Here is a 25,994-nt window from a genome sequence, read left to right as displayed (position 1 = left end):
TTTGCATAGATCAAGATGCCATTGAGGAAGTTGCCTATGGACCTAAAAATTGAACGCACGAAGAACTAAATATTTTCCTGCCGATCTCGTATCTATGTGACCAAATGGTAGAAGGTGAAGCAGAACAAGGGAAAAATTGTTAAAAAAAAGTCTTATATGTATTGCACTTTTACCAATTCAATCCTTAATTCTTTTACATTTGTGCCAATTCAGTCCCAAACTTTTTTTTATGTCGGTTTAGTCCTAAACCTTTTGCATTTGTGTCAATTCAGTCTATTCGATCAACTTTGATATGTCTACGCTGACGTGGACCCCGACTAGCGTTGATGGGATGTTTTTTTATTAATATTTTAATGTTTTTCAACTCTTTTATTTTTTTATTTATTCTATCTTTTCTTCTTTTCTTTTTTTTTCATCTTCCTCCTCTTTCTTTCTACCAAGTCTCAAGATTTAGAGCCAACATCCGACGACCGGTTGGAAGCGAGGGCCGGCGAAGCTCGACATCTCTAGCCATTGGCATCGCTGCCATGGCCGGGTGAGATCGATCTTGCCTGGCCATGGCGTAGCGTCACCGTTATTGGGCGGCCTCGGCCTCACCCAACATCGGCAATGCTAGTTTGAAATCAATTGTGAGAGCGCTCACCCTACTCCAACATGGGTATGAGCATGAGATTGGCCATGGCAAACTTCCACGACGGGCATCACATTGTCCAGAAGTAATTTCCATCCAGACTTTAAGGTTTACAAATGTAACTTCAACCTATGCTAATGGCTAGAGGAAGAAGATGAACCAAAAAACAAATAAAATATAAAAAATATAAATACAAAAATAATATGAAAAATGTTAAAATATTATCAAAGTTGGCCGGATGGACTGAAATGGCACAAATACAAAAGGTTTAAGACTGAATTGACAAAATTAAGAGGTTTAAGATCGAATTGACAAAAATGTAATAAGCTCATGATTTTTTTTTTTGACAAATTTTGCCATGAAACAAGGGCTAGGATTCTTTATTCGGCCCTAAATAGTGCGACGGAACAGGATTTGCTCTTCTTGCTACATGTTAATTAGTTTTTTTTTTTTTTTGCGAGAAATCACAAGCTGAAGATGATGATCACCTACAAAAAGATTATCAGCTCATAGCTAAGACAAAGATTCATGCGTACAAACATGCGGACTTTGTCAGTTATGGGTCTGACTTTTGCTGCACCGTTTCAAAATCAGTGGCGGTCTTTCTTGAACTGGGATCCAAGCTCTTCGAATTCACTCCCAAGCAATCAAGGGAGGGTTGTGAAGAATCTAGCTGCTGGCGGTACGCACGCACCAAGACGAGTGATCGCTGATTTGATCATCATCGAAAGCCAGAGCCACGTGTGTTGCCACGTGATTTTTTGTGGTCAAAGGAATGCAAAGACGGGCGAATATTCGGGGTGTGTTTATTAATGGACGAGAATATTACGTGTGAAAAATATCTCTTGTTTTAGCTTCAGCATTATTCCACCTTAAATTCTCTTTCCTCTCGTGAAAAAGTCTCAACTTTTGATGCAATTTCAATTTTATCTTAAATATTTTTTTTGATGTCATAAATCCGTTTAGTGACGTGGCATTTCCATGTCACTGCTTTAGCCTTTTCTTAATTTTAATATGGGAAAAATCCAAAAAAGGGCCTGAAGTCCTCTTAATTTTTCAAATAAGGGCCCAAAGTGAACTATGTTTCAAATAAGGGCCCGAAGTAATATAGTAGGTTTCAATTGAGGGTCCGAAGTGGTTATAATGTTTCAAAAAAGGGTCCGGCCCGAAGGGTGTTTTCGTTATTTCTCATTTCAATTTTTTTATTATTTTTTTTCTTTTTCCCGATTTAAAAAAAAAAAAGCTATGCACAAGCGGGAGGGCTGCCCCTCCCGCCCGTGGTCACCGGCCCACCGCCGGTGGGGGGTCGGCGGGTGCGGCGAAGGCCGGCGGGGTCGCCGATCCGGGCGGGGACCGCCGGATTCTAGGTGAGTCCATGAGACCGAGGACCAAAGGGAAAAGGGAACGAGAGATGGAAAGGGAGGAAGCCGAGCTCCGGGACGTCGGCGGCGGAGCCTACCTTGATGGGGTTTTTTTTGGGGGAGGGCGTCGGCGGCGGAGCCTACCTTGATGGGGTTTTTGCTGGGGGAGGGTTTGAGAGCGAAAAGGAAGGGCGTGGGCGTCGCGGGAGTTCCGCTACGAGAGGAGGAAGGCGAGTCGAAGGCAACGGAGAAGCAACGGAAGCGAGAGAGGCCCGACCCTCGGCCGGTGACGGGCAACGAGCGACCCCCCGCCGGTGACGGGCGACGGCCGACGACCCCCGATCCGGGCGGGGACCGCCGGCCTCACCCGAGATCCGGGAGAGGGCCCGACCCTCTCCCGGTTTTGGCGAGGGCGCCCTCGCCTCGGCGGCGGGGTCGCCGGGGTCGCCGGCGACCCCGGCCTCGCCGCGCCCGCCGACCCCCCCACCGGCGGTGGGCCGTGGCCACAAAGCGGGAGGGCCTCGTGAACGTCCACTTCCTATCTTCTTCTTCTTCTTCTCTTCTTCTTCTTCTTCTTCATTTTTTTCTTTTTGGAAACAGATAACAAAATCTGTAATAAAAAAAAAATTAAATAAGTAAAAAGACTAAAATACCCTTAAATCAGGCCCTTTTTTGAAATTTTATGGTCATTTCAAGTCCTTATTTGAAACAAGATTTACTTGGGGCCCTTATTTGAGAAAATATGAGGACTTCGGGCCCTTTTTTGAAACAATGTTCACTTGAGGCCCTTATTTGAGAAAACATGAGGACTTCGGGCCCTTTTTTGAATTTTTCCCTTTTAATATTTAGAAAAGATGCTTTTGGAGATGCATTTACTTATTGGAGCAAACAAATATTACTCTTAAGAATCTTTTCATCTAATTTAAGGATCTTCAATTTCGTGCTCAATCTTCGACCTAAAAGTTTGTCCAAAAAAACAAAAAAAAAAACTTCAATCTAAAGTAGAGAACTTTTCGGGTACTAAGAGTCAAAGGATGGGAAATAAGAGCACCATTGGACGGTCACCAATAAGATTGAGAGAGACCTTGGTGACGACAAACAATCTGGGAGGTGGGTTCTGGCAGCTTCCGCTGGATTCTCAATTCATCACCCGACGTACTCCCGAGCTCCACCGCAACAGGTGCGAGCTCGACATATCTATCTATCATTCACGACACAAAACCACCACCACCATCATAACAGAAGTAGGACAGATTTCACACTGAATTCAAAAGCTCCCATCTTTTTCTTTCTTTCTTGTCTTTCTTTCTTTTGTTTTTCTTCCATCTTTTCGGTCCGCGTGGCTAGCTTGGGCAGATTCTTTAGAAAGCAAGAGCCACCCGGTGGTATAGCTCTCAGCTCCGAGACAAGGGGATTGGTGGGTTGGAGGGATGGGGGTGGATTACTACAAGTTGTTGGGGGTGGATAGGAGCGCCAAAGACGACGACTTGAAGAAGGCCTACAGGAAGCTGGCCATGAAGTGGCATCCCGACAAGAACCCCAACAACAAGAAAGAAGCTGAGGCCAAGTTCAAGCAGATCTCCGAGGCTTATGAGGTGACAACCTTCGTTCTTGCGATATTGCCCTTCTTGTTTTGTTTGCCTGTTCCGATTCCAGCAAGTTCTTGTGCCCTCTATTTGATTGGTGGATTCTTTTTAATTTGTGTCGGCGTCAATCGGGAGCTCAGATGTTTTCGGATGAGACTGATTCGAAGTTAATCTTTTACGCTTCTCTGTTGGGATTGATTGAATTTGGAATTTGAAGTCTCTGTCTATGCGAATTTCGTTCTAGATTGAAAGCCTGACTTTATGATTCATGCACCGAGACAATTGTTATTGCTGCTTTTGATGGTTTTGCACATTAATGGCAATTTTGAGCTTGTGATGAATGGTAGTGTTGTTTCAATTGAATTGATTGTAGGTCCTCAGTGACCCCCAGAAGAGAGCAGTGTATGATCAGTGTGGTGAGGAGGGTCTAAAGGGTCAAGTGCCGCCCCCTGATGCCGGCGGCTTTGGCCCTGGCGGCACTACCTATTTCTCGACTGGAGAGGGGCCAACGTCGTTCCGGTTCCACCCCCGAGATGCGGACGATATCTTCGCTGAGTTTTTTGGGTTCTCAAGCCCCTTCGGCGGCATGGGAGGAATGGGTGGCGGCAGCGGCGGCGGAATGGGAGGGTCGAGGTTCTCGAGTAGTATATTTGGGGATGATGTCTTTAGTCCCTTTGGAGGAGGAGGAGGTGGAGGAGGGTCAATGCACCAAGCAGCTCCCAGGAAAGCTCCTCCTATTGAGAACAGGTTGCCCTGTAGTCTAGAGGATCTCTATAAAGGGACTACCAAGAAAATGAAGATTTCCAGGGAGATTGCTGACATGAGCGGGTAAGTCTGAGAGCCTATCTCATTTAAAGGAATTACTTGTTAGTTTGTCAAAAATTTATTTTTCTTTGTTCACAGAAATCCACGACTTTTGGGTCAGTATTGGGTGAAAGAATATCACTGAAAGCTGGAAACTATTTTAGGAAAGCATTAAATGACTAGTGCTACTCACTGAGAACTAGACAATTTGCTTAGTAAGGAAAGAACTGATAACGGAGACAATTATGTGCCAATTATCCTTGTTAGCCTCATGCACTTGCGGTACTTAAAATTTATGTGGTTGTGTACGGGCTGATCATTTTGTGGGTTAGCCTACCTTTTTCCTCCTTCGCACCTGAGACAATGCAGCTTGGAAACCCACAAATGATTGCTTGGGTTCATCTAACCATTTCCATTAAATATCATCTTACATATTGGGTTACTGGGAACCTTGGCGATGTTAAACCTTGAGTTGTGGGGATTTGTCTTGGGTGATATCTTATAGAAGTTTTTGGGTGAAGAGCTGTAATTTCGATGTGATTTGAAATATCACTGTAATTGTTTTATGGACCTTCTGTAGATAGTCCATGTTTTCTATGCCACTGTACAGAGTTGTATTTACTACGTGAAATACAGGTAAAACCACATTTCATACAGGTGCTTTGCCATGGATATGCAGTGTGGACGTGTGGGTTTCGATGATTACTGGTCATCATTCTAGCATGGTGCCACAATCTCTTGTTGCCCGATGAATTTGCGTTTATGGATTAGTATTGAACATGCTGCCAATAAGATGCCATATAGTTGAGAATGAGCACAAATCATTGAAAAGAATAATACGACAATTGCTGAGTACCGCGTACTCTTATCGCCACTCTTAACTCTTTGCAGGAATATCTGCATTTTCTGAAATTTTATGATGCAAATACGGCATGTTATTTGCAAACAAGAAACTCTGCATCTGTTGGTTGTGTCATTTTAATTGCATACCTTGAATAAAGCAGAATTTGTGCGGGAGGAGTTACTGATGGTGGTTTGGTTTACTGGCATGTCATGATAGACAAGCATTTGTGCATACAGATGCATGAGGATTTGTTGGGAATGTTTGAAAGAAAGCATTGCTGTCTTTTTCCTCAGCTAGAGGCTTATACTCCATGTTAGATTAACTGGGACTATGAATTTTCGAAGCTGGCGACAAATCAACTTTTGATCTAAACTTATGGAAGGGTATGGATTCACATGTTGAGAGTCTATGGATATTCCGAGAATAGAGGCCGCATGTTCAGCTCTGAATAGGGACCGTTGCATGACTACTGCATCCAGAAAAAATAATCTCTTCTTTAAGTTTTTAAATGTGGACCATGTGATATTGGAAATTTGTAAGGTTTATGAGCTCCCTATATGATGATTTTTCAGGGATTTGGCCTTTCATTCCATGAAGGTCTTGAGCTTAGGCAATCATTTTGATTCTGCATGATCCACGTTATCTTGGTGCCTTCTTTTCCATGATCTATTCTTCTGACTTGTGCATGTTACGGATTGATGCAGAAGAACTATGCAGGTAGAGGAGATCTTAACCATTGACATAAAGCCAGGTTGGAAAAAGGGAACCAAAATCACCTTCCCTGAGAAAGGCAATGAGCAGCCAAATGCCATACCGGCCGATCTCGTCTTCATAATTGACGAGAAGCCGCACAGCGTGTTCACCCGCGATGGAAACGACTTGATCGTCACGAAAACCATATCCCTGGCCGAGGCCTTAACAGGTCTCACGGTCCATCTCACAACATTAGATGGCAGGAGCTTGACCATCCCTATCAGCAATGTGATTCATCCGAACTATGAGGAGGTAGTTCCGAGGGAGGGGATGCCTCTCCAGAAGGACCCAACAAAGAAAGGTAACTTGAGGATCAAGTTCAACATCAAGTTCCCAACGAGGCTAACATCTGAGCAGAAGGCTGGGATCAAGAAACTTTTGGGTGCTTGAGAAGACGCAGTTGATGGAGTCCGAACGAGGTGATGTGAATATTAGGTCAAGCTGCTTGGTTTTGCAAGGTCGGAGAAATTACAGCGGATGTTCTTTCTGGCAGCAATTTGGGGTTCAGTTTATTGACATATACTTACGTTACGTCACTGTCCTAATTGAGAGTTACAGATAGGTTCTTTTGACATGAAAAATGATATATATTGGTTGTGTTTGAGAGGCGATATCTGCAGATTCAAGCAGACTAGTGTCCCGTCGGTTGATTCTATTACCTGTATGTATGTAATAAAGTATCTATGTTTTAACTTATCTTTCGTATAATTTAATTGCTGATGCCAAGACAATCTGTCGATAGCGAGGCTGCCATGTTCCTTTCAACTGTATTAGTCCTTGTCTTCAGTACAAAGAGATGTATTTAGTCTGAATCAAAGTTTGAGGAATAAAGATGATATCTGGTACACGATAACGTAGATATGAACTACATATGTTTTTCCACATTATGAGGTACATAGATCACAAATGAACCAGAGAGTAAGGCACAAGACATGCACACGCTATGAGGCATCCATTGTCACTGGTTCTACTACTCACGTGAAAGAGGAAAGCCAATTCCATGGCGCGTCGATGGATACAGCCAAAAGAAAACAGAACAAACACCTCCGACCGCCAAGGGCATCACCTCTAGGAGCCACTTGGCCAGCTCCGACTCCACTGGGAAGAAGCACTTGATCACATTCTGATCGCAGAACGCAACCACCGCAAAGACCAGCGCCGACATGAACGCGTGCAAAAAGTCGATCCCCTTCAACTTATATTTCTCTGCATTGGCATGTGAGAGCTTCACCGACGCGGCAATCACCCACAGCCCTTTACTCGTGGCGAATCCATACCGGACCTTGCCTTTTTCATCCCTGACGCTGTCGGTGAAGCATAAGAGGGAACATGCGATCGCAGAGACCGCGAGAAGGCATATGGTGAGGATGTGGGTGAGAGTGCTGGTGCATTGGCCTTTGTTAGTGAAAACCGGAGAGAGAAGCGAGAAGACGAAGGTCGTGCCGGTGGGGAGGAGATTGGAGAGAGCCGCTGTGCCTTTGAGGGATTTTCTCAAGGCCTTCTGGGTCCGGGTTTTCTGTTGTTTTGGGAGGGATAGCAAATGATCTTGGCTTTCTGGCATAGTTGGACTTGGTATAATTTTGCAGTCCTGTGTATCTTGATATAATTCAAAAGAACTTGCGTCCTATGTTTCCCTATATATACGCAAAGAAGAGCATCACATATGATGCATGTGATGCACAAAAGCTATAGCAATTTGATGAATGCGGCATGATGGGATAAGCTTATCATTCACTTTCTTGTGCATAAAGGGCAAAAGGAAAACCACTTCGACAAAGACAAGCCTGTGGAACAGGATAAGACAGCAAGTGAAGCAAGATTGATAATGGATTAAATCGGATGGAACCTGATCAATCTTTCATTTACGATAGATAACATGCTTGAGTAAAATCTTTCTCAGGACTTGATGCGCCTTTTTTCCATTTAACAAACGAATAGAGCAGCAGTTAACAAAGGGTCAGAGCAGCACATTAACAATTTCGCCTGTGCATCGGTCCCCAAATTGTCCTGGATGAGATTAAGCTGCAAGGCTACCTTTGTAAGGAAGTCATCAGCAATAGCACATGCAAATCTCCAAAAGTGCTTTATGTCGAAATCTTATAAGATTGCTCTTCATGGCTTCTGATCTAACTAGTTTAACACTACTCTTTCCAGACGTTCGGGATTTAGTCTCACTCAGAAATACGAAAGCTGCGGTAACTGACTTCAGCTGAATGGTAGCTTACAACAGCACACAGACAGTTGTATAACTGAGTTTAGGAAAGCAATCATAGTCCATTCTAATGTTCTATCACATAAGTTCCCTTCTCCACAACCACAATGGTCACCTGTCTTTGTTGATGGGCAGAGCATTCGAAATCAAAATCATCATGATGTTTTCCCCAGTTTTCTCTTGCACCATGGCCCCGACATTTTAGTGGGGGGAATCACTGTAATGCAGCACTACAGAGAGTGGCAATGGACTAACTACCAGCCCAACCCCAAGCTGAACGTCCAAGCCTTAACTTCTTCTAGGGTCAATGTTCTTTTAGTCCCATCTAACTTTTATTTTTGCGCCTGAATCCGGAGCAAGTTCTTGTAAGAGCATCTTGTTTTACTTTTGCTAAAAAAAAAAAAAAAATCAACATTTACATCCCATCACTACTCTTTCAGCCCTTTCAATGTTCATCTTCCCCCATGAGGGCAATCAGTGTTACTTCAGTAGAGTTTAGCTTTATGAGAGAATGAAAGAGTTCATCCAGGAAGAGGTGAAAAAATTGTCATACTAGGATGATATCACTGGCTCATCAAGGATAGTAAGATATTGAATTACCGTTTTCTGCGATTTCATTAGTAAAATTGGACGTGACATTCATGATCTCATGGCTTTCATCAGCGATTGACGTTGATTTAGACACCAAGGCGGAGCACGCCATAGGTTCATCTGGGCATCTCTATCCTGGTACTACCTCTGTCGATACTGAGGCATCACATGAATCCTAGCTTTAGTTGGCACTAGGACCTTACAAGTTATAATAGATGGTCCATGAGAATCGAAATATTATCGCAGCAAATTGGCAGCATGAGCACCATCACCAGATGATATTCCGTCTGGCTTTTTAGTTTGCAGAGCTTGACATGAAAAATTCCAGAAGAAAAACTATGAATAGTTCAACCAGGCACTACATTTTCACTGCCTTCCAATGGGCCACCAAAGTAAGCATAAGCATAACCGGAGCTCAACTCACCAAACTACTGATCAGGATAGGTTTTATTCGCTCATAGGCTCTAAAATATCATGGAAAACACAAGATCCATCAATTTCTCTGAACCACAGGATGATTCGAATGCTAAACTCGTTCCAGACTTGCATGTGCAGACAGCAAAATTGGCAGGCATGTACTAAGCTACTTTTACACAATCTAGCTTACTCTGTACCTTCATATCTCATCAAAAGGATCAACCATAACAAAAAGGACCAAGGAGCAAGTTTTATGAGATTGAAGGGCGTGGCTTTAGGAATCAAACATAATGAGCATTGCGCAATCAGAAAAGAGTTCCAAATCTACATGTATTCATGTCAACTGCCAATCAACATACCGCACCCACCGAACTCCCTACAGATTCTTTTTCAACTAAAGCACAGATTCTTCGAACCGGAAGACTCTTAACATTCTACAAGACTGGCAAAAGATGGAAAAACATCGGGGAAAGATGCTAAGGTTACTATAGTTGAAGAGAGAACATTTCAGGGAAAATGACTGCAATTATCCCTTACAAAATCATTGCTTTCTTCCAACCCCGAAAGAAAAGTATCAGAGAACTCTGCTTCGGATGGTTCACTGGCAAAGTAATACGGACGGAGAATGGAGTAACCATGTCAAATGCTATACATTCAAACATAGGTTGGTCTTTGTTTTTTTGAAACAACAACTGCCTTTTTTTTTCAAGTAAGACTCAAGGACGCCGAGGCTATGTTACACGGACACGGGACACGATACGCGACACGACACGACACGATACGCCGACACGTGAATTTTAAAAAAATAGAGAATTCCGACACGCTGGGACACGTTTCACATTAAATATATATTTTTATGTGGACATGATAAATTGTTATTTTCTTGAAGTCACAAATAAATAAATAATAAAAAAAAGCCCTTGGAATGAATTTACATAATAATTCTCTTAAACTTTTTTTAGTTTCATGACCAGAAATTCTTCCTGTGAGGGAAGGATGACCTACTACTAAGAGAATTAAATAATAATGCTCTATGAAGGAATTACGTCTGCCTGTGCACTTCCTTGTCCCACATCGGCCATGCAACAGAGAAAGAAAGAGACAGCTTGTTATAAAAAGGAGGCTCAGTCACGTGACTAACACATTTGGATTTGATGGGCCATCAAAAAGGCCTAACGTGTCCCCTGCATGAAAGCTTGGGTCGATGGCCAAAGGCCCATGGGGACTGGGGCAGATTATGAATTTGAAGTACAAGATTTGCGAGAATTAATTTTGTATTGTTATTGAATCGTGTCCCGGCGTGTCGGACACGAGTCGGTGTCCGACACGTGTCCGACACGTGAAAATTATTTCTGAGAGCGTGTCCGTGTAACATAGCGCCGAGGGAGTGAAGACATCGACTCATCTGAATCAACTTGACGCACCCAACATTTCAAATTCAACGGTCCAGAAATCAGACGAAACCACCACAAAAGTCCCCAAGAAGAACTCAGCGAATAGGCAATCCAAAAGTTCATGAGAACAAGATTTGGTCAGAAGAAAGTCATTATTTTTATTATCCATCTATGAATGATTACACACCATTGCAATAGTTCGAGCCGACAATACACGGTCGCGCGTTGCTAATGGAAAATCATAACAACAAGCGAATTACAAAAGTATCAGAATCTCCCAAAGAACAAAAAGAATTTACAACTCGTCCTCCTCGTCCTTGTCCTTCTTCCTAAGGATCAACTTTTACAATTTTTTAGTGTAATGATTTTTTTTTTCAATTTTTTGTCCTTTTTATTTTATTTTTTATTTTTTGTTTTATCTTTTTAGGTAAATGGCATAAATTGTCCCCGAAATTTGGTCTAATGTGCGATATGATCCATGGCCCTTAAACTTTAGCTCAACGTATAATATCATCGCTGAAGTTTTAAATTGTTCAATACGATCTACATGTTTGATTAATTGAAGAGCAATATTGAACATTTTTATATAGTTTTAGGAACTACATCAAACATTTATATAAGCCCGGAGATCATATTGAACAAATTAAATGTCTCGGATTGAGTTAAAGTTTATGTGTCAAATCGAACAAGAAATTCAAGAATCACATTAAATATTGAATCGAAGTTCCAAAGTTATTGGATCATTATCTCCTCCTTTTTCCCTAAAAAATTACCGGTCTCAAGCGGGGGCCTCCCTTACCTGGCGAGGTGTGGCAATTGCTAAGACAAGCCTTCAGTTTTTGGAGAAAATAAGAATGTACACTAGCTTTGGGCTTAGCCCAAAACATTTCTAGGTCCATAATCTGATTAGAAGTTCAGTCCAACCCAGGCCCAACGACTGCCCTGAATTACATGCCCATTTTTTTAATTATATTTTTATTAGTGTGACAACTATTCAGTCGTTCGCAACTCTAACCTTTACATCGATATGTTTTCTCTCTTTTTTTTTTTTTTTTTTTATTTCCATTTATGAAATTTCCATTTTCCATTAGCCTGGAGGTAAAAATCCTTGAAACAAAAACCTCTTGCCCATTTCATTTTGAGAATTTCCACTCTTTCAATCATCCTCATGAAAAATTAGAATAGAGGAGAGAGACAAGAGTGTGGTCCTCCAAAAGTAATCACTAAGACTAGGCTCGATCTATGCGTCTTGGTCCAAGATGTCACGCGTTCTCTCTATAGTTCGAGATGCCATTAATGAAGTTGCTAGTTAACCTAAAGATTTAAAGTTGCCCTGTGTGGGGTTTACTTTTGTCAAGTGTATAGAATGTTCGCTTTTGAAACGCATGTATGGACGTGCTAGACTATGACTATAGAGAGTGATAGTGGTATTTACAAGGAATAATGACAGTTAAAGGGATTGTCGCGACCCGATCTCGTCGGCGGAAGATCGTGGGGTGATGGGTCGTCCTTCCCGCCCGATTGCATGTGGACCTTCGGACGCGGGCCTCTCCCAAGGCCCATTACCCAAATCACAATGGAGGATAACGTGGTCGACCTTTCGGTGCGATCTAGTGACATGCGAATACATGTACATGTCAAGGAGTTGCCACCAATCGTTTCGTGGAAGGTACGCTTGGAAATCATATCGAATAGTTGGGAACTTCTATTTGATTTTACGAGAACCAGAGAAATGGGATCGAGAACTTAGTTAAGCCAACTATCAGAGTTGACGCCCTTTCGGTACCTAAGTTGATTGAATTTTCTAACCTCAAAATTTCATGCAGATGAGTTGGGGTACGAATCCTAAATCTAGGAGTTCATGCGGATGGGAATGACTACCCTAGCAATCAAAATCAAAAAATAAAGTGCGCAAATCAAGAAAAACGAACATGCGAATAAATCACATCAAATCAGCATGACATTTCTAGTATAGCCCTATCGGCTTAGGGAAGGGACATTCAAAGTATAGGAAGAGGTTATGAGTGATTTGGAAATGATTCGCCCATGAAAGGCAAAATCGTAATTTTGAGAAAATCCGGGGACGATTTGTCAAAAAGGAAAAAATCTTCATTTTAGAAGAGATCCGGAGTGAAAAATGGCAAAAATAGGATTGACCACCTAAACCGACCGATCTCCTAATTTTTGGCATTTTTTCGTAAACTCACAAGGATTTTTGGAACAAATTACCTCTAAAGGTTAAAATTGTCATTTCAGGAATACGGGAAAAAGAAACCTCAAAAATAGGCTTGGCCGATTGACAGTAGCAATTTCTTAATTTTTGAAAATTTCTAAAATTTTTTAGGAATTTTCTACAAATTTTTCCTTTTTTTTTTTTTTTGATTTTCTATGATTTTCCCCCTTTTTATTTTTTTGAAAATCATTTTCGAAAATTTTTTTTGGGAAAATTTCAAAAAAGGGCCCGAAGTGGTCTCGTTTCCTCAAATAAGGGTCTAGAGTGAACATCGTTTCAAATAAGGACTTGAAGTGTTCAAATCGTTTCAAATAAAGGCCTAGCTGAAGGATATTTTTGTCTTTTGATCTTCCGGCCTTTTCTTTTCTGTTTTTCTTTTTTTCTCCTTCTCTCCCCTCCTGTTCATCATATCTTTTGACTTGAATGCATGGTCGTCTTCATATTCCATCTACTGACGCACTCAACGAGGAAGAGAGAGAGAGAGAGAGAGATGGTCGACTACGGTGGCCAGCGGGACATCCTCTTTGGCAAAGCCCTCGCTTATCCGGAGCATGCCCTCAAGTCGAAGTCCGGCAACCCGGACACCAGCATCCCCGATTACTTTGACGTCGCCGCGGGCACCGGCTTAGGCGGCATCTTTACCGCCATGCTCTTCACCACAAAGGACCACACCGCCCCGCTTTTCTAGGAAGACGACACGTGGAAGTTCCTCGCCGACCACGGCCGGAAGTTCTACCGCTTGCAACCCGTCTTCGGCTCGGGCGGGTTTTTGCGGAGGCCCCTATAGGGGGCTCCGCCAGCTCCATGTTGCGGCGACGGCCGTGCTGGAGAGGCTCGTGAGGGAGTCCTTTGGTGACGGAGAGGGAGCCGACGTTGAGGGACACACCGAAGCCGGTCCTAGTGCCGTGCTATGACCTGAAGAGCTCGGCACCACTCCTGTTCTCGCGCGCAGACGCGCTGGAGACGAACGGGTTCGACTTTCGGCTTCCGGCTTTGGGAAGTGTGCCGGGCCACGTTGGCGAAGCCCGGCGTCTTGGAGCAGGTGCAGATGCGATCGGTGGACAGGCGGACACGGTGCTTGCCGGTGGGAGGGTGCTGCTGATGAGCAACCCCGCGATCGCGGCGATCACGCACGTGTGCACAACAAGCGGGAGTTCTCGTTCGTGCGAGGGATGGAGGACCCGTTGAAGAAGAAGTGCTAGAGGAGACGATGAACAGGTGGGGAGGGGAGGAGAAAAAAATAAAAATAGAAAAGAAAAGGCCAAAAGATTAAAAGACAAAAATGTCCTTCAACTAGGCATTTATTTGAAACGATTTGAGCACTTCAAGCCCTTATTTGAGAAAACGAGACTACTTCGGGCCATTTTTTGAAAATTTCCCTTTTTTTTTTTAAGGAAAGGCGGACCGAGTCGGGTTGACCCGGTCCTCGCTATGCGGGTGTCCGACCTGGACTAAGCAGGTTCAAGCCGGCCTAGGTCGAAATGGCGACGTTTCACACTTTTATTTGAATTTTCGAAATTTTTCAAATTTTTGGTTCAATTTTCAAAAATCCCACCCAATTCTAATCCTATAGCTCGGGGGTGTGCCACGTGGAGCAATCTCGACGTAAGAAATCGACGGCCACAATTGAAACGCATGGTTTAACCGTGGCCATTCGATCCATTCGATCGAAATCATTTTTTATTACCGAAAATGATTTTCTTTTTATTAGAAAAAAGAAATCTTGATCCAACGATCATAAAAGTGACACGCGGCCAAACCTAGGCCGTGCGATCACAAAATCGATTTTTTTTTAAATTTTCAAGAAATATGAATACTTTGAAAATTCATTTTTATTTTACGAAAAAGGAGATCTTGACACGTGGCATACTTGAGGCCGTCGGATCAAAATCATTTTCTATTAATTGTTGTAACCGTTTGCTGACGTGGCCGCTACGTCATCGTTGACTTGGTCAGCAACCATTGACCGAGTCAACAATTTGCCAGAGAAGATGATGAACAGTGTCGCGACTCCAGCGAGACCGCCGGAACTTCACCGGCGACTCAAAACAGCAACTAAACAAGCTGATTTCGACGTCAAATTGACCCATCCTATACAAAACGACAATCTAAATCCAAATACGTGCCTAAAAATTCCCGTTCACCAGTTCTAACAGCCTATACCACCTCCGACCAGATCTGCAGATTCCGACGGAGGTGCCAAAACAGGTCCTAAACTAAGCGAAAGCACTCCGACTTCTTGGCAGACTGAATCTACTCTTTTTCGGAACTACCATACTAAAGATTTAGACCAGAACAATGGTCTGCAACTTAGCCTAATTGAACCCGAACAGTGACGAACCTCCATACAAACAGATCTCCAGATTTTCACATTCATTCCTCCATCCAGTTGGCCAACAAACATTTAAAAAAGGATTAATGGACTTACCTGGTGGTAGCACGAGCTCCAAAATACCTAGTATGAGCTATGAAGTTCATGGTGGGTTCGAGGTTTTGGAGGGACCAACTCAGGTTAATATGCCACGAAATCCATAAAAGAAGAACAGAATGTGGGCAGTAGATGCATTGGATGAGTTTAAGCTAAGGGATGTCAGGCAAAAACTCGATGGAGTCACGAATCCGCCATTGACGGAGTTCTGCAAGTTCGAGCGTGACTTTTACCTGGTTTGCGGATTGAAGCTCGATCGAAGGAGTTGACGCCGTTCCTCGCATCGAGACATCGCTCGTAGATGAATTAGAAAGCCTTGGTTTCACTTCAATAGTGGTGATTCTCTCCTTGAAGCTCTTGGGAAGCAGACCTTTAATGGCGGACTTGCCTCCCCTGAGCCTTCTCCTTTTTTTTTTGGTTTTGACCTTTTTGTTCTCTCCCCCTCTTCCAATCTCTCTCTGAATCTTCCTGGCGGAGCTGATGACGAGCTTCCTTCACCTCCCCCCTTTCTCTGTTTCTTTTTCTTTTCTTTATCGCCCTTCTGTTACGTCCTTTTTTTGTTTGTTGTGGCTCTGTTGCAACTGAATGTGAACCCCCCCAACAGATTTTTTTGTTTTCGTCTCCTGTCCGTGTGCGCGAGAGATTTGCAGAACAGAGCTGCTTTTGTGGCTCTCGGTCAACGGAGTCAACGGGTTGACTTGGGTGAGTCAACCCGACCCAGTTGACCCAATTTCGGCTTTTTAGTCGAATGACCTATTCTCACGAAATTGATGCCAAAATTGGAACCTGCAGCATTCGTTTCGTCTAAGAATGACAAGTTTAGGCAAAATTGGTTTATGTTAATGCAAAACCCCCAATTTTCAAGATTTATCCGAATGTTAAATTTGTCCAATTAGGGCCCTTAATGACTAATCTGCACTAATCTGACCTCACCAATGTGTTTAGAACGCCAAAAAATTTATGGGTCAACGTTCATCTGTGCATGGGTCTCCATTTAAAATGACCAATTTGACCTTATTTGAAAATCGAGGATTAAATCAAAAAATGCAAATAGGTCCACTTGCAAAACTACTTAAAATTTGAAATTGATTGGACCAAAATGAAATTAAAGGTGTAAGAATCAAATGTCAAAACTTAGACCAAGTGGGAAAAAGACTAGAAGTGACTCAAACGAATTTTTTGGCTCAATTTGGGTTCACGTTTGTGAAGACTCATGCATCCAAAATTGAATTTTCCAATTTTTCAAAGGTCAAAATGAAGAGGGAATTAAAATAAAATTTTTGGATATTTTTCCATATTTTTGTGGCCACAAATGCTATTTTTTGTATTTTTTTTTTGGATATTTTACTAATATACCAAAAATATCAAAAAATGTGAAAAATACCAAAAAATATTTTTTGTTCAAAAATGGATCCTTAAACTTGGCTAAGGCTTTCAAAATTGATTTTCCAATTTTATGAATTTTTATGGATTTTTTAAAATTTTTCAAAAGAAAAACGGACTAAAAATCATGTGCCAATAAAGATTGCAAGGAGGACCATGAAGTTATGAACGTGTCGGTGACAATGGTTGTGCTAGTTTTCCTCCTTTTGGAATCTGTCAATATCACATCCATGTGAACAAATGGTAGAAGGAGAAGTGGAACCAGGACAAAGATTTCTTATTCAGCCCTAAGTGGCGCGTACAGTTCAGGATTTGCTCTTCTTGCTACATTTTCAATTAGGGTTGTTTTTTTTTTTCGAGAAATCGCAACCTGAAGATGATGATCAGCCTACGAAGAGATCGATTATCAGCTAAAGCTAGGACAAAGAGTCGTGTAAGTAAGGACACGTGCGAACTAATGGGATATTAGCTGACATGATATTACCGCCCTGTTTTGTACAAGAAAAGACAAAAATCAGTGGCTTTCTTCTTGGTCTGGGATCAGCTCTGCGCAGTCAAGCGAGGGTCGTGAAGAATCTACCTGCCGGGGGTATGCACCAATTATCAGAGAGGTTAGTGCCTAGAACTCTTGCCTGATTTGCAATGCTTAGCAATTTATCAGAATACTCCTTAATTGTCTCATACTCCTTCATCTCAAGTCTCTCAAATTTTGTGATCAGATTTAGCCCCTTCATGCTTATGATCCTCTCATCTCCTTGATACTCAGCTTTGAGGAAATTCCATATAGCTTTGGCTGATTCACAAGCCATAATTCTATTGAAAATAGCAGGTGAGACAGCAGCATATAAACAAGACTTTGCCTTTGCCTTCCTTGTTGTTTGCTCCTTGTGATACCCGATCCGATTCATGGTTGGATTGTCAAGAAGGGGAGCAACTTCATAATCTTGTTCCACAGCTTCCTAAAAATCACAACCCTCTAGAAGGCTCGCATTCTCATTGGCCAGGCTTGATAATTTTCTCCATCAAACACTAGTGGAGCCATTGAAAGAACACTCGATCCCGCCTCCATCTTGTCTTCGGCTTCTATGGACGCAGGCACTCCTCTCAATCAATTTCACAAGTTAGTCACAGCCCCTTAAGATAAAGAGAGCTCTGATACCAATGTTGTTTTCTCAAAGAACAAAAGAAGAATTGATAGCAAAAGCTTTGTGTTTGCAGCAAGCAGAACGTATGGAAAGGAAAACTGCGTCTATTTTTTTTTTTTTTCAGAAAATTGAAAAATATTTAAATACAGACTAAAGCTTTTTTTGTTCCCCCCTAAACACACATTACCCACTAAGTAACAGATTGCTTGATCCACAAAAGTCAGCAACAAACTAACAGAATAAATCTGTAACAAATTAACAGAATAGATAACATGCAGCTAAACACTCCTACAAAATAGGATTTTAACAAATTGACTCAACAGAAAATAGATCGTGCAACCTTGATGCATCAACAGTTTCGATGATTATTGGTCATCATTCTAGCATGGTGCCACAATCTCTTGTTGCCCAATGAATTTGCTTTTATGGATTAGTATTGAACATGCTGCCAATAAGATGCCATATAGTTGAGAATGAGCACAAATCATTGAAAAGAATAATACGACAATTGCTGAGTACTGCCTACTCTTGTCGCCACTCTTAACTCTTTGCAGGAGTATCTGCATTTTCTGAAATTTTATGATGCAAATACGGCATGTTATTTGCAAACAAGAAACTCTGCATCTGTTGGTTGTTTCATTTTAATTGCATACCTTAAAGAAAGCAGAATTTGTGCGAGAGGAGTTACTGATGGTGGTTTGGTTTACTGGCATGTCATGATAGACAAGCATTTGTGCATACAGATGCATGGGGATTTGTTGGGAATGTTTGAAAGAAAGCATTGCTGTCTTTTTCCTCAGCTAGAGGCTTATACTCCGTGTTAGATTAACTGGGACTATGAATTTTCGAAGCTGGCGACAAATCAACTTTTGATCTAAACTTATGGAAGAGTATGGATTCACATCTTGAGAGTCTATGGATATTCCGAGAATAGAGGCCGCATGTTCAGCTCTGAATAGGGGCCGTTGCATGACTACTGCATCCAGAAAAAATAATCTCTTCTTTAAGTTTTTAAATGTGGACCATGTGATATTGGAAATTTGTAAGGTTTATGAGCTCCCTATATGATGATTTTTCAGGGATTTGGCCTTTCATTCCGTGAAGGTCTTAAGCTTAGGCAATCACTTTGATTCTGCATGATCCACGTTATCTTGGTGCCTTCTTTTCCATGATCTATTCTTCTGACTTGTGCATGTTACGGATTGATGCAGAAGAACTATGGAGGTAGAGGAGATCTTAACCATTGACATAAAGCCAGGTTGGAAGAAGGGTGTTGGTTTTTTGGTCAAGAGAGGAAAGACAACAGACTTGAGAAAAGCGTATGGAAGGGAAAAAAACTTCACTGCATAACTTCAGCAAACATTACAATTTAAAGGAAAGAAAAATAACCAACCACTAACAACATGGCCCTACAAATAAGCCACAATCAATAGCACTAAAAACTTAACTGCTTCCTAAAGACTAGGACAACCATTTAACAAACTGAAATGACTAAAACGTAAGCTATACGTGAACATGTTTCAGTCCTGAAGCATATTCCTAACACTCCTCCTTGCTTTAGGAGCTGCAAACACCAATTTTCTGCCTTAGAAACTCAAACTTGCTGATTGGAAGGGGCTTTGTAAATAGATCTGCCAGCTGATCTTCAGACTTGCAATAAACCAAAGTCACAGATTCTTCTTTTTGCACTTCTCTCAGAAAGAATAGCTTGATGTTGAAATGCTTAGTTTTCCCATGAAACACAGGATTGTGGGATATAACAATAGTAGCTTGGTTGTTGACAAATATCTTAGTGCTTTCTTTCTGCTCAAGATTGAGATCCATTAGAATTTTCCTCAGCCACAAAGCTTGATTAACAGAAGCTGTTGCAGCAACAAATTCTGCTTCAGCAGTGGATTGAGCCACAGTTTCTTGCTTCTTTGAGCTCCAAGAGAAAACACCAGATCCAAGAACAAAACAGTAGCCAGAAGTGCTTCTCATATCATCAATGGAACCTCCCCAATCACTGTCAGAAAAACCAACCAGCTTGAACTCCTTGCTTTTCGTGAATTTGACACCAAAATCACTTGTCCCTTTAACATATCGAATCACTCTCTTGGCAGCCTTGAGATGCAATTCACTTGCGCAATGCATAAATCTGGACAAAATACTTACAGCATTCAAAATGTCAGGCCTTGTTGCTGTGAGATACATTAAGCAACCTATCAAACTCCTGAAATATCCCTCATCAACTTTATCCACACCATCTTCTTTGCATAGCTTCTCCTTTTGATTCATAGGAGTGCTTACTTCCTTGCATTCTTCAAGCTTAAACTTCTTTAAGATCTCCTTCGCATACTTCTTCTGGCAGATGAAAACCTCATGCTCAGCTTGCTTAATTTCCATTCCAAGAAAGAATGACATTAAGCTGAGATCTATCATCTCAAAGACCTTCATCATTTCATGTTTAAACTCCTCAACCAGCTTTGCATAATTTCCTATCAACAAAAGATCATCAACATAAAGAGAAACTATGAGGACATCATTGCCTAGACGTTTGACATAAAGAGTGGCCTCAGACATGCTTTTTTTAAAACCTAAGCTCAGCAAATGGTCATCAATTTTGCTGTACCAAGCTCTTGGAGCTTGCTTCAAACCATAAAGAGCTTTCTTGAGAAGAAACACCTTGTCCTCCTCTCCTTTCTTCTCAAATCCTTCAGGCTGTTCAACATAAATTTCTTCCTGCAAAACACCATTTAGAAATGCTGATTTTACATCAAGTTGATATACTCTCCAATTCATTTGAGCAGCTACAGCAAGTAAAATTATTATGGTGTCGAATCGAGCAACTGGTGCAAAGGTATCCGAGTAGTCCACGCTAAACACTTGAGCATAACCCTTTACCACAAGTCTTGCCTTGTGTTTGTTGATAGAGCCATCGGCATTGAGCTTGGTTCCGAACACCCACTTGACTCCAATTACTTTTCTATCTTGAGGCCTTTCCACTGGAATCCATGTATTGTTCTTCTCTATCATGGACAGCTCCTCCTTCATTGCAGCTATCCACCTTTGATCATTTCTTGCTTCTTCATAATCTGCAGGTTCACACACAGCAATATTGCATCTTTGATAAATGTCAGAGAGCAACCTAGTTCCTCTCACGGGAACATTATCTACAATTTCATTTTGTCTTTCTTCATCTTCTTGATTGCTTGAACCAAAGAGCTTGAATTTTGGCTCTTCCACGATCTGACTTCTCTTCTTTGCATCATCCCAGTTCCACTCTTCATCCTCCACGAAGTGAACATCCCTGCTAACTATAATATTTCCAGTTTGTGGCTGGAAAATTTTATAGGCCTTGCTGACCGTACTATAGCCTATAAAAATACCGAGTAAAGCTCTTCTATCTAGCTTGTCACGCTTACTCTGTGGAATATGAGTGAAGCACAAGCAACCAAAAACTTTAAGATATTTCAGAGTTGGTTTGTAACCATACCATGCCTCATATGGTGTCCGATCTTTCATTGCCTTTGTGGGAAGTCTGTTTTGAAGAAACACAGCCGTACTTGCTGATTCCGCCCAAAACTTCTTTGGCAAATTCTTCTCGTGCAGCATGCATCTTGACATCTCCATGATGTACCTATTTCTCCTCTCACTAACTCCATTTTGCTGAGGAGTGTAAGGGGCTGTAAGTTGATGCTCAATGCCCGCATCTTCACAAAACTTGTTGAATTGTACCGAAGTGTACTCCTTCCCATTGTCAGATCTAACAATCTGAATTTTGCAGCCACTCTCATTCTCTACTCTTGCCTTGAACTTCCAAAAAACTTGAGCCACTTCTGATTTGAACTTCAAAAAAAAAAATCCAACACATTCCGGTGAAATCATCAATAAAGGCAATATAATAGAGACTACCTTTTAGAGAAGGTGTTCTTTGAGGGCCCGAGACATCCGTGTGGATCAATTGCAGCTTCTTTGAAGCTCTGCCGATTGACTTTGAGAATGGTTTTCTATTGAGCTTGCCGAATTGACATGCCTTGCAGCTTGAAATCTGATTTTCAAATTCCGGAAGACCTTCTACCATTGTCTTGGATTTCATTTGCAGCATCCCGTGGTGGTGGTAATGCCCGAGTCTCTTGTGCTAGATCTCGGTGCCACTCTCCTTAATTGAGAAGGCTGCCTGCTCCTCCTCCAATGGATGTAGAGCAAAACTTTTGCCTTTCATTCTTACTTTAAAGATTTCTTGGTTGGCTGCATCTCTAATTAGGCAAAAATTGTCTTCAAAGACAACTTTAAACCCTTTTCCAATTAATCGACCAACACTCAACAAGTTTTGTTGAATTTCGGGAACAAAAAGAACATCGGGAATGAACTTTGTACCGAACAACAAGTTATTGCAACTGTTCCCTTGCCTTTAATCGAAATATAGTCGCCATTCCCAATTCTCACTTTGGTGATAGTGGTAGGCCTCAAATCACTGAAAAGCTCCTTATCATTGGTCATATGATTGGTGCAGCCACTGTCAATCAGCCAGCTCTCACTTGCTTCACTGCCCGCAAAACACGTGGCTACAAAAAGTTGATCCTCCTCCTCTTGATCAGCAAGTTTAGCCTCTTCTCCTTGCTATGGATTTTTGTTTTTGTATATGATGGCTTCATGTCCTGTTTGATTGCATTTTCTGCATTTTGCATCAGGTCTTCTCCAACATTTGAAAGGTGGATGACCTTTTTTCCCGCAATGTTGACGGGGAGGATAGTTCCCTTTCACTCCAGCTTTCTTATCTCCGGCCTTGCTTTTGCTACCCAATGTTGAACCTTTGCCTGTTGCTTGAGTCTTCTTGCTTTTCTGCCATCTAAATTTGCCATCACCTTGATGCTCGGCTAATAAGGCTCCTTCAACAACTTCCTCTTGCCTCATTACACGTCTTTGCTCTCGTGCTTGCGGGGCACTTAAGAGTTCCGCCGGTGTGATTGCGGACAAGGCCTTCGTGTTTTCGAAGGTGGCTATTGTAGCCTCAAACCTTTCGAGCAGTGTCACAAGAATTTTTTCGACAATTCTTAAGTCTGTCAATGAAGAACCCAGCAACCAAACTCGATTGGCTATCCCGAGAAGTCCGTCAGCATACTCCTTTATGGTCTCGGTTTCCTTCATTTTTTGCATCTCAAAATCACGGATTAGATTCAACACCTGCATCCCACAAATTCTCTCATCTCCTTCATACTCAGACTTGAGAAAATCCCATATCTCCTTTGCCGTCTTGAGAGACATAGTTCGAGAAAAAATGGTAGCTGAAACTGCAGCAAACAAGCAAGCTTTGGCCTTTGACTTCTTTGTCTTCTTCTCCTTATGAGCTTTGATCTGAGCCATGGTTGGATTGGCAGGAAGTGCAGGGATTTCATAATCTTCTTCCACTGCTTCCCAAAGATCCAAAGCATCCAAGTATGTCTCCATGGGTATTGCCCATATCTGGTAGTTATCTCCATCGAACACTGGTGGAGCAATTGAAGAGAGACCAGCTTCGACGTCCATGGCTTGTCAAACTCACACTGATACCAATTGTTGGTTTTTTGGTCAAGAGAGGAAAGACAACAGACTTGAGAAAAGCGTATGGAAGGGAAAAAAACTTCACTGCATAACTTCAGCAAACATTACAATTTAAAGGAAAGAAAAATAACCAACCACTAACAACATGGCCCTACAAATAAGCCACAATCAATAGCACTAAAAACTTAACTGCTTCCTAAAGACTAGGACAACCATTTAACAAACTGAAATGACTAAAACATAAGCTGTACGTGAACATGTTTCAGTCCTGAAGCATATTCCTAACAAAGGGAACCAAAATCACCTTCCCTGAGAAAGGCAATGAGCAGCCAAATGCCATACCGGCCGATCTCGTCTTCATAATTGACGAGAACCCGCACAGCGTGTTTACCCGCGATGGAAACGACTTGATCGTCACGAAAACCATATCCCTGGCCGAGGCCTTAACAGGTCTCACGGTCCATCTCACAACATTAGATGGCAGGAGCTTGACCATCCCTATCAGCAATGTGATTCATCCGAACTATGAGGAGGTAGTTCCGAGGGAGGGGATGCCTCTCCAGAAGGACCCAACAAAGAAAGGTAACTTGAGGATCAAGTTCAACATCAAGTTCCCAACGAGGCTAACATCTGAGCAGAAGGCTGGGATCAAGAAACTTTTGGGTGCTTGAGAAGACGCAGTTGATGGAGTCCGAACGAGGTGATGTGAATATTAGGTCAAGCTGCTTGGTTTTGCAAGGTCGGAGAAATTACAGCGGATGTTCTTTCTGGCAGCAATTTGGGGTTCAGTTTATTGGCATTTACTTACGTTACGTCACTGTCCTAATTGAGAGTTACAGATAGGTTCTTTTGACATGAAAAATGATATATATTTGTTGTGCTTGAGAAGCGATATCTGTAGATTCAAGCAGACTAGCGTCCCGTCGGTTGATTCTGTTACCTGTATGTATGTAATAAAGTATCTATGTTTTAACTTATCTTTCGTATAATTTAATTGCTGATGCCAAGACAATCGTCGATAGAGAGGCTGCCATGTTCCTTTCAACTGTATTAGTCCTTGTCTTCAGTACAAAGAGACGTATTTAGTCTGAATCAAAGTTCGAGGAATAAAGATGATATCTGGCACACGATAACATAGCTATGAACTACATATGTTTTTCCACATTATGAGATACATAGATCACAAATGAACCAGAGAGTAAGGCACAAGACATGCACACGCGATGAGGCATCCATTGTCACTGGTTCTACTACTCACGTGAAAGAGGAAAGCCAATTCCATGGCGCGTCGTTGGATACAGCAAAAAGAAAACAGAACAAACACCTCCGACCGCCAAGGGCACCACCTCTAGGAGCCACTTGGCCAGCTCCGACTCCACTGGGAAGAAGCACTTGATCACATTCTGATCGCAGAACGCAACCACCGCAAAGACCAGCGCCGACATGAACGCGTGCCGAAAGTCTCTCCCCTTCAACTTATATTTCTCTGCATCGGCATGTGAGAGCTTCACCGACGCAGCAATCACCCACAGCCCTTTACTCGTGGCGAATCCATACCGGACCTTGCCTTTTTCATCCCTGATGCTGTCAGTGAAGCATAAGAGGGAACATGCCATCGCAGAGACCGCGAGAAGGCATATGGTGAGGATGTGGGTGAGAGTGCTGGTGCATTGGCCTTTGTTAGTGAAAACCGGAGAGAGAAGCGAGAAGACGAAGGTCGTGCCGGTGGGGAGGAGATTGGAGAGAGCCGCTGTGCCTTTGAGGGATTTTCTCAAGGCCTTCTGGGTCCGGGTTTTCCGTTGTTTTGGGAGGGATAGCAAATGATCTTCGCCTTCTGGCATAGTTGGTCTAGGTATAATTTTTCAGTCCTGTGTATCTTGATATAATTTGAAGAACTTGCATCCTATGTTACCCTATATATACGCAAAGAAGAGCATCACATATGATGCATGTGATGCACAAAAGCTATAGCAATTTGATGAATGCGGCATGATGGGATAAGCTTATCATTCACTTTCTTGTGCATAAAGGGCAAAAGGAAAACCACTTCGACAAAGACAAGCCTGTGGAACAGGATAAGACAGCAAGTGAAGCAAGATTGATAATGGATTAAATCGGATGGAACCTGATCAATCTTTCATTTACGATAGATAACATGCTTGAGTAAAATCTTTCTCAGGACTTGATGCGCCTTTTTTCCATTTAACAAAGGAATAGAGCAGCAGTTAACAAAGGGTCAGAGCAGCACATTAACAATTTCGCCTGTGCATCGGTCCCCAAATTGTCCTGGATGAGATTAAGCTGAGAGGCTACCTTTGTAAGGAAGTCATCAGCAATAGCACATGCAAATCTCCAAAAGTGCTTTATGTCGAAATCTTATAAGATTGCTCTTCATGGCTTCTGATATAACGAGTTTAACACTACTCTTTCCAGACGTTCGGGATTTAGTCTCACTCAGAAATACGAAAGCTGCGGTAACTGACTTCAGCTGAATGGCAGCTTACAACAGCACACGGACGGTTGTATAACTGAGTTTAGGAAAGCAATCATAGTCCATTCTAATGTTCTATCACATAAGTTCCCTTCTCCACAACCACAATGGTCATCTGTCTTTGTTGATGGGCAGATCATTCGACATCAAAATCATCACGATGTTTTCCCCAGCCATAACAAAAAGGACCATGGAGCA

General features: G+C 42.1%; 2 protein-coding genes across 4 annotated transcripts; one reads left to right on the top strand and one right to left on the bottom strand.

The window, feature by feature from the left end:
* Positions 1-3,075: 3,075 nt before the first annotated feature.
* On the top strand, positions 3,076-24,350 carry LOC115733462 (dnaJ homolog subfamily B member 13). Of its 3 annotated transcripts, XM_048271086.1 has the most exons (4): positions 3,077-3,587; positions 3,952-4,406; positions 5,931-5,997; positions 23,605-24,350. In XM_048271086.1, exons 1-4 carry the CDS (start codon positions 3,423-3,425, stop codon positions 23,974-23,976), a joined length of 1,059 nt encoding a protein of 352 aa, XP_048127043.1. In that variant the 5' UTR covers positions 3,077-3,422; the 3' UTR covers positions 23,977-24,350. The 3 variants fall into 3 exon arrangements, with proteins under 3 accessions (XP_048127044.1, XP_048127043.1, XP_048127042.1); XM_048271087.1 differs by lacking the exons at positions 5,931-5,997; positions 23,605-24,350 and adding an exon at positions 18,337-18,370 and having other exon boundaries at positions 3,076-3,587; XM_048271085.1 differs by lacking the exon at positions 23,605-24,350 and having other exon boundaries at positions 3,081-3,587; positions 5,931-6,712.
* A 121-nt stretch (positions 24,351-24,471) lies between these two features.
* LOC115733602 (protein DMP7-like) lies at positions 24,472-25,489 on the bottom strand. The gene has a single exon (XM_030664244.2). It carries the CDS (start codon positions 25,144-25,146, stop codon positions 24,556-24,558), a length of 591 nt encoding a protein of 196 aa, XP_030520104.1. The 5' UTR covers positions 25,147-25,489; the 3' UTR covers positions 24,472-24,555.
* Between the last annotated feature and the right edge of the window lie 505 nt (positions 25,490-25,994).

This window comes from Rhodamnia argentea, chromosome 10 (genome assembly GCF_020921035.1).
Source record: "Rhodamnia argentea isolate NSW1041297 chromosome 10, ASM2092103v1, whole genome shotgun sequence".
In the NCBI taxonomy this organism is placed as follows: Eukaryota; Viridiplantae; Streptophyta; class Magnoliopsida; order Myrtales; family Myrtaceae; genus Rhodamnia; species Rhodamnia argentea.
The sequence above is the reverse complement of the archived record's forward strand: the minus strand, read 5'-3'. Positions and strand labels throughout refer to the sequence as shown.

What these genes read in the sequence shown, in the direction of transcription:
- LOC115733462 (XM_048271086.1), top strand. Translation starts at nt 3,423, where the DNA reads ATGGGGGTGGATTACTACAAGTTGTTGGGGGTGGATAGGAGCGCCAAA. An exon ending in GAGATTGCTGACATGAGCGG is followed by an intron (nt 4,407 to 5,930) that starts GTAAGTCTGAGA and finishes GGATTGATGCAG; the next exon opens with AAGAACTATGCAGGTAGAGG. An exon ending in GTTGGAAAAAGGGAACCAAA is followed by an intron (nt 5,998 to 23,604) that starts ATCACCTTCCCT and finishes AAGGGAACCAAA; the next exon opens with ATCACCTTCCCTGAGAAAGG.
- LOC115733602 (XM_030664244.2), bottom strand. Translation starts at nt 25,146, where the DNA reads ATGCCAGAAGGCGAAGATCATTTGCTATCCCTCCCAAAACAACGGAAA.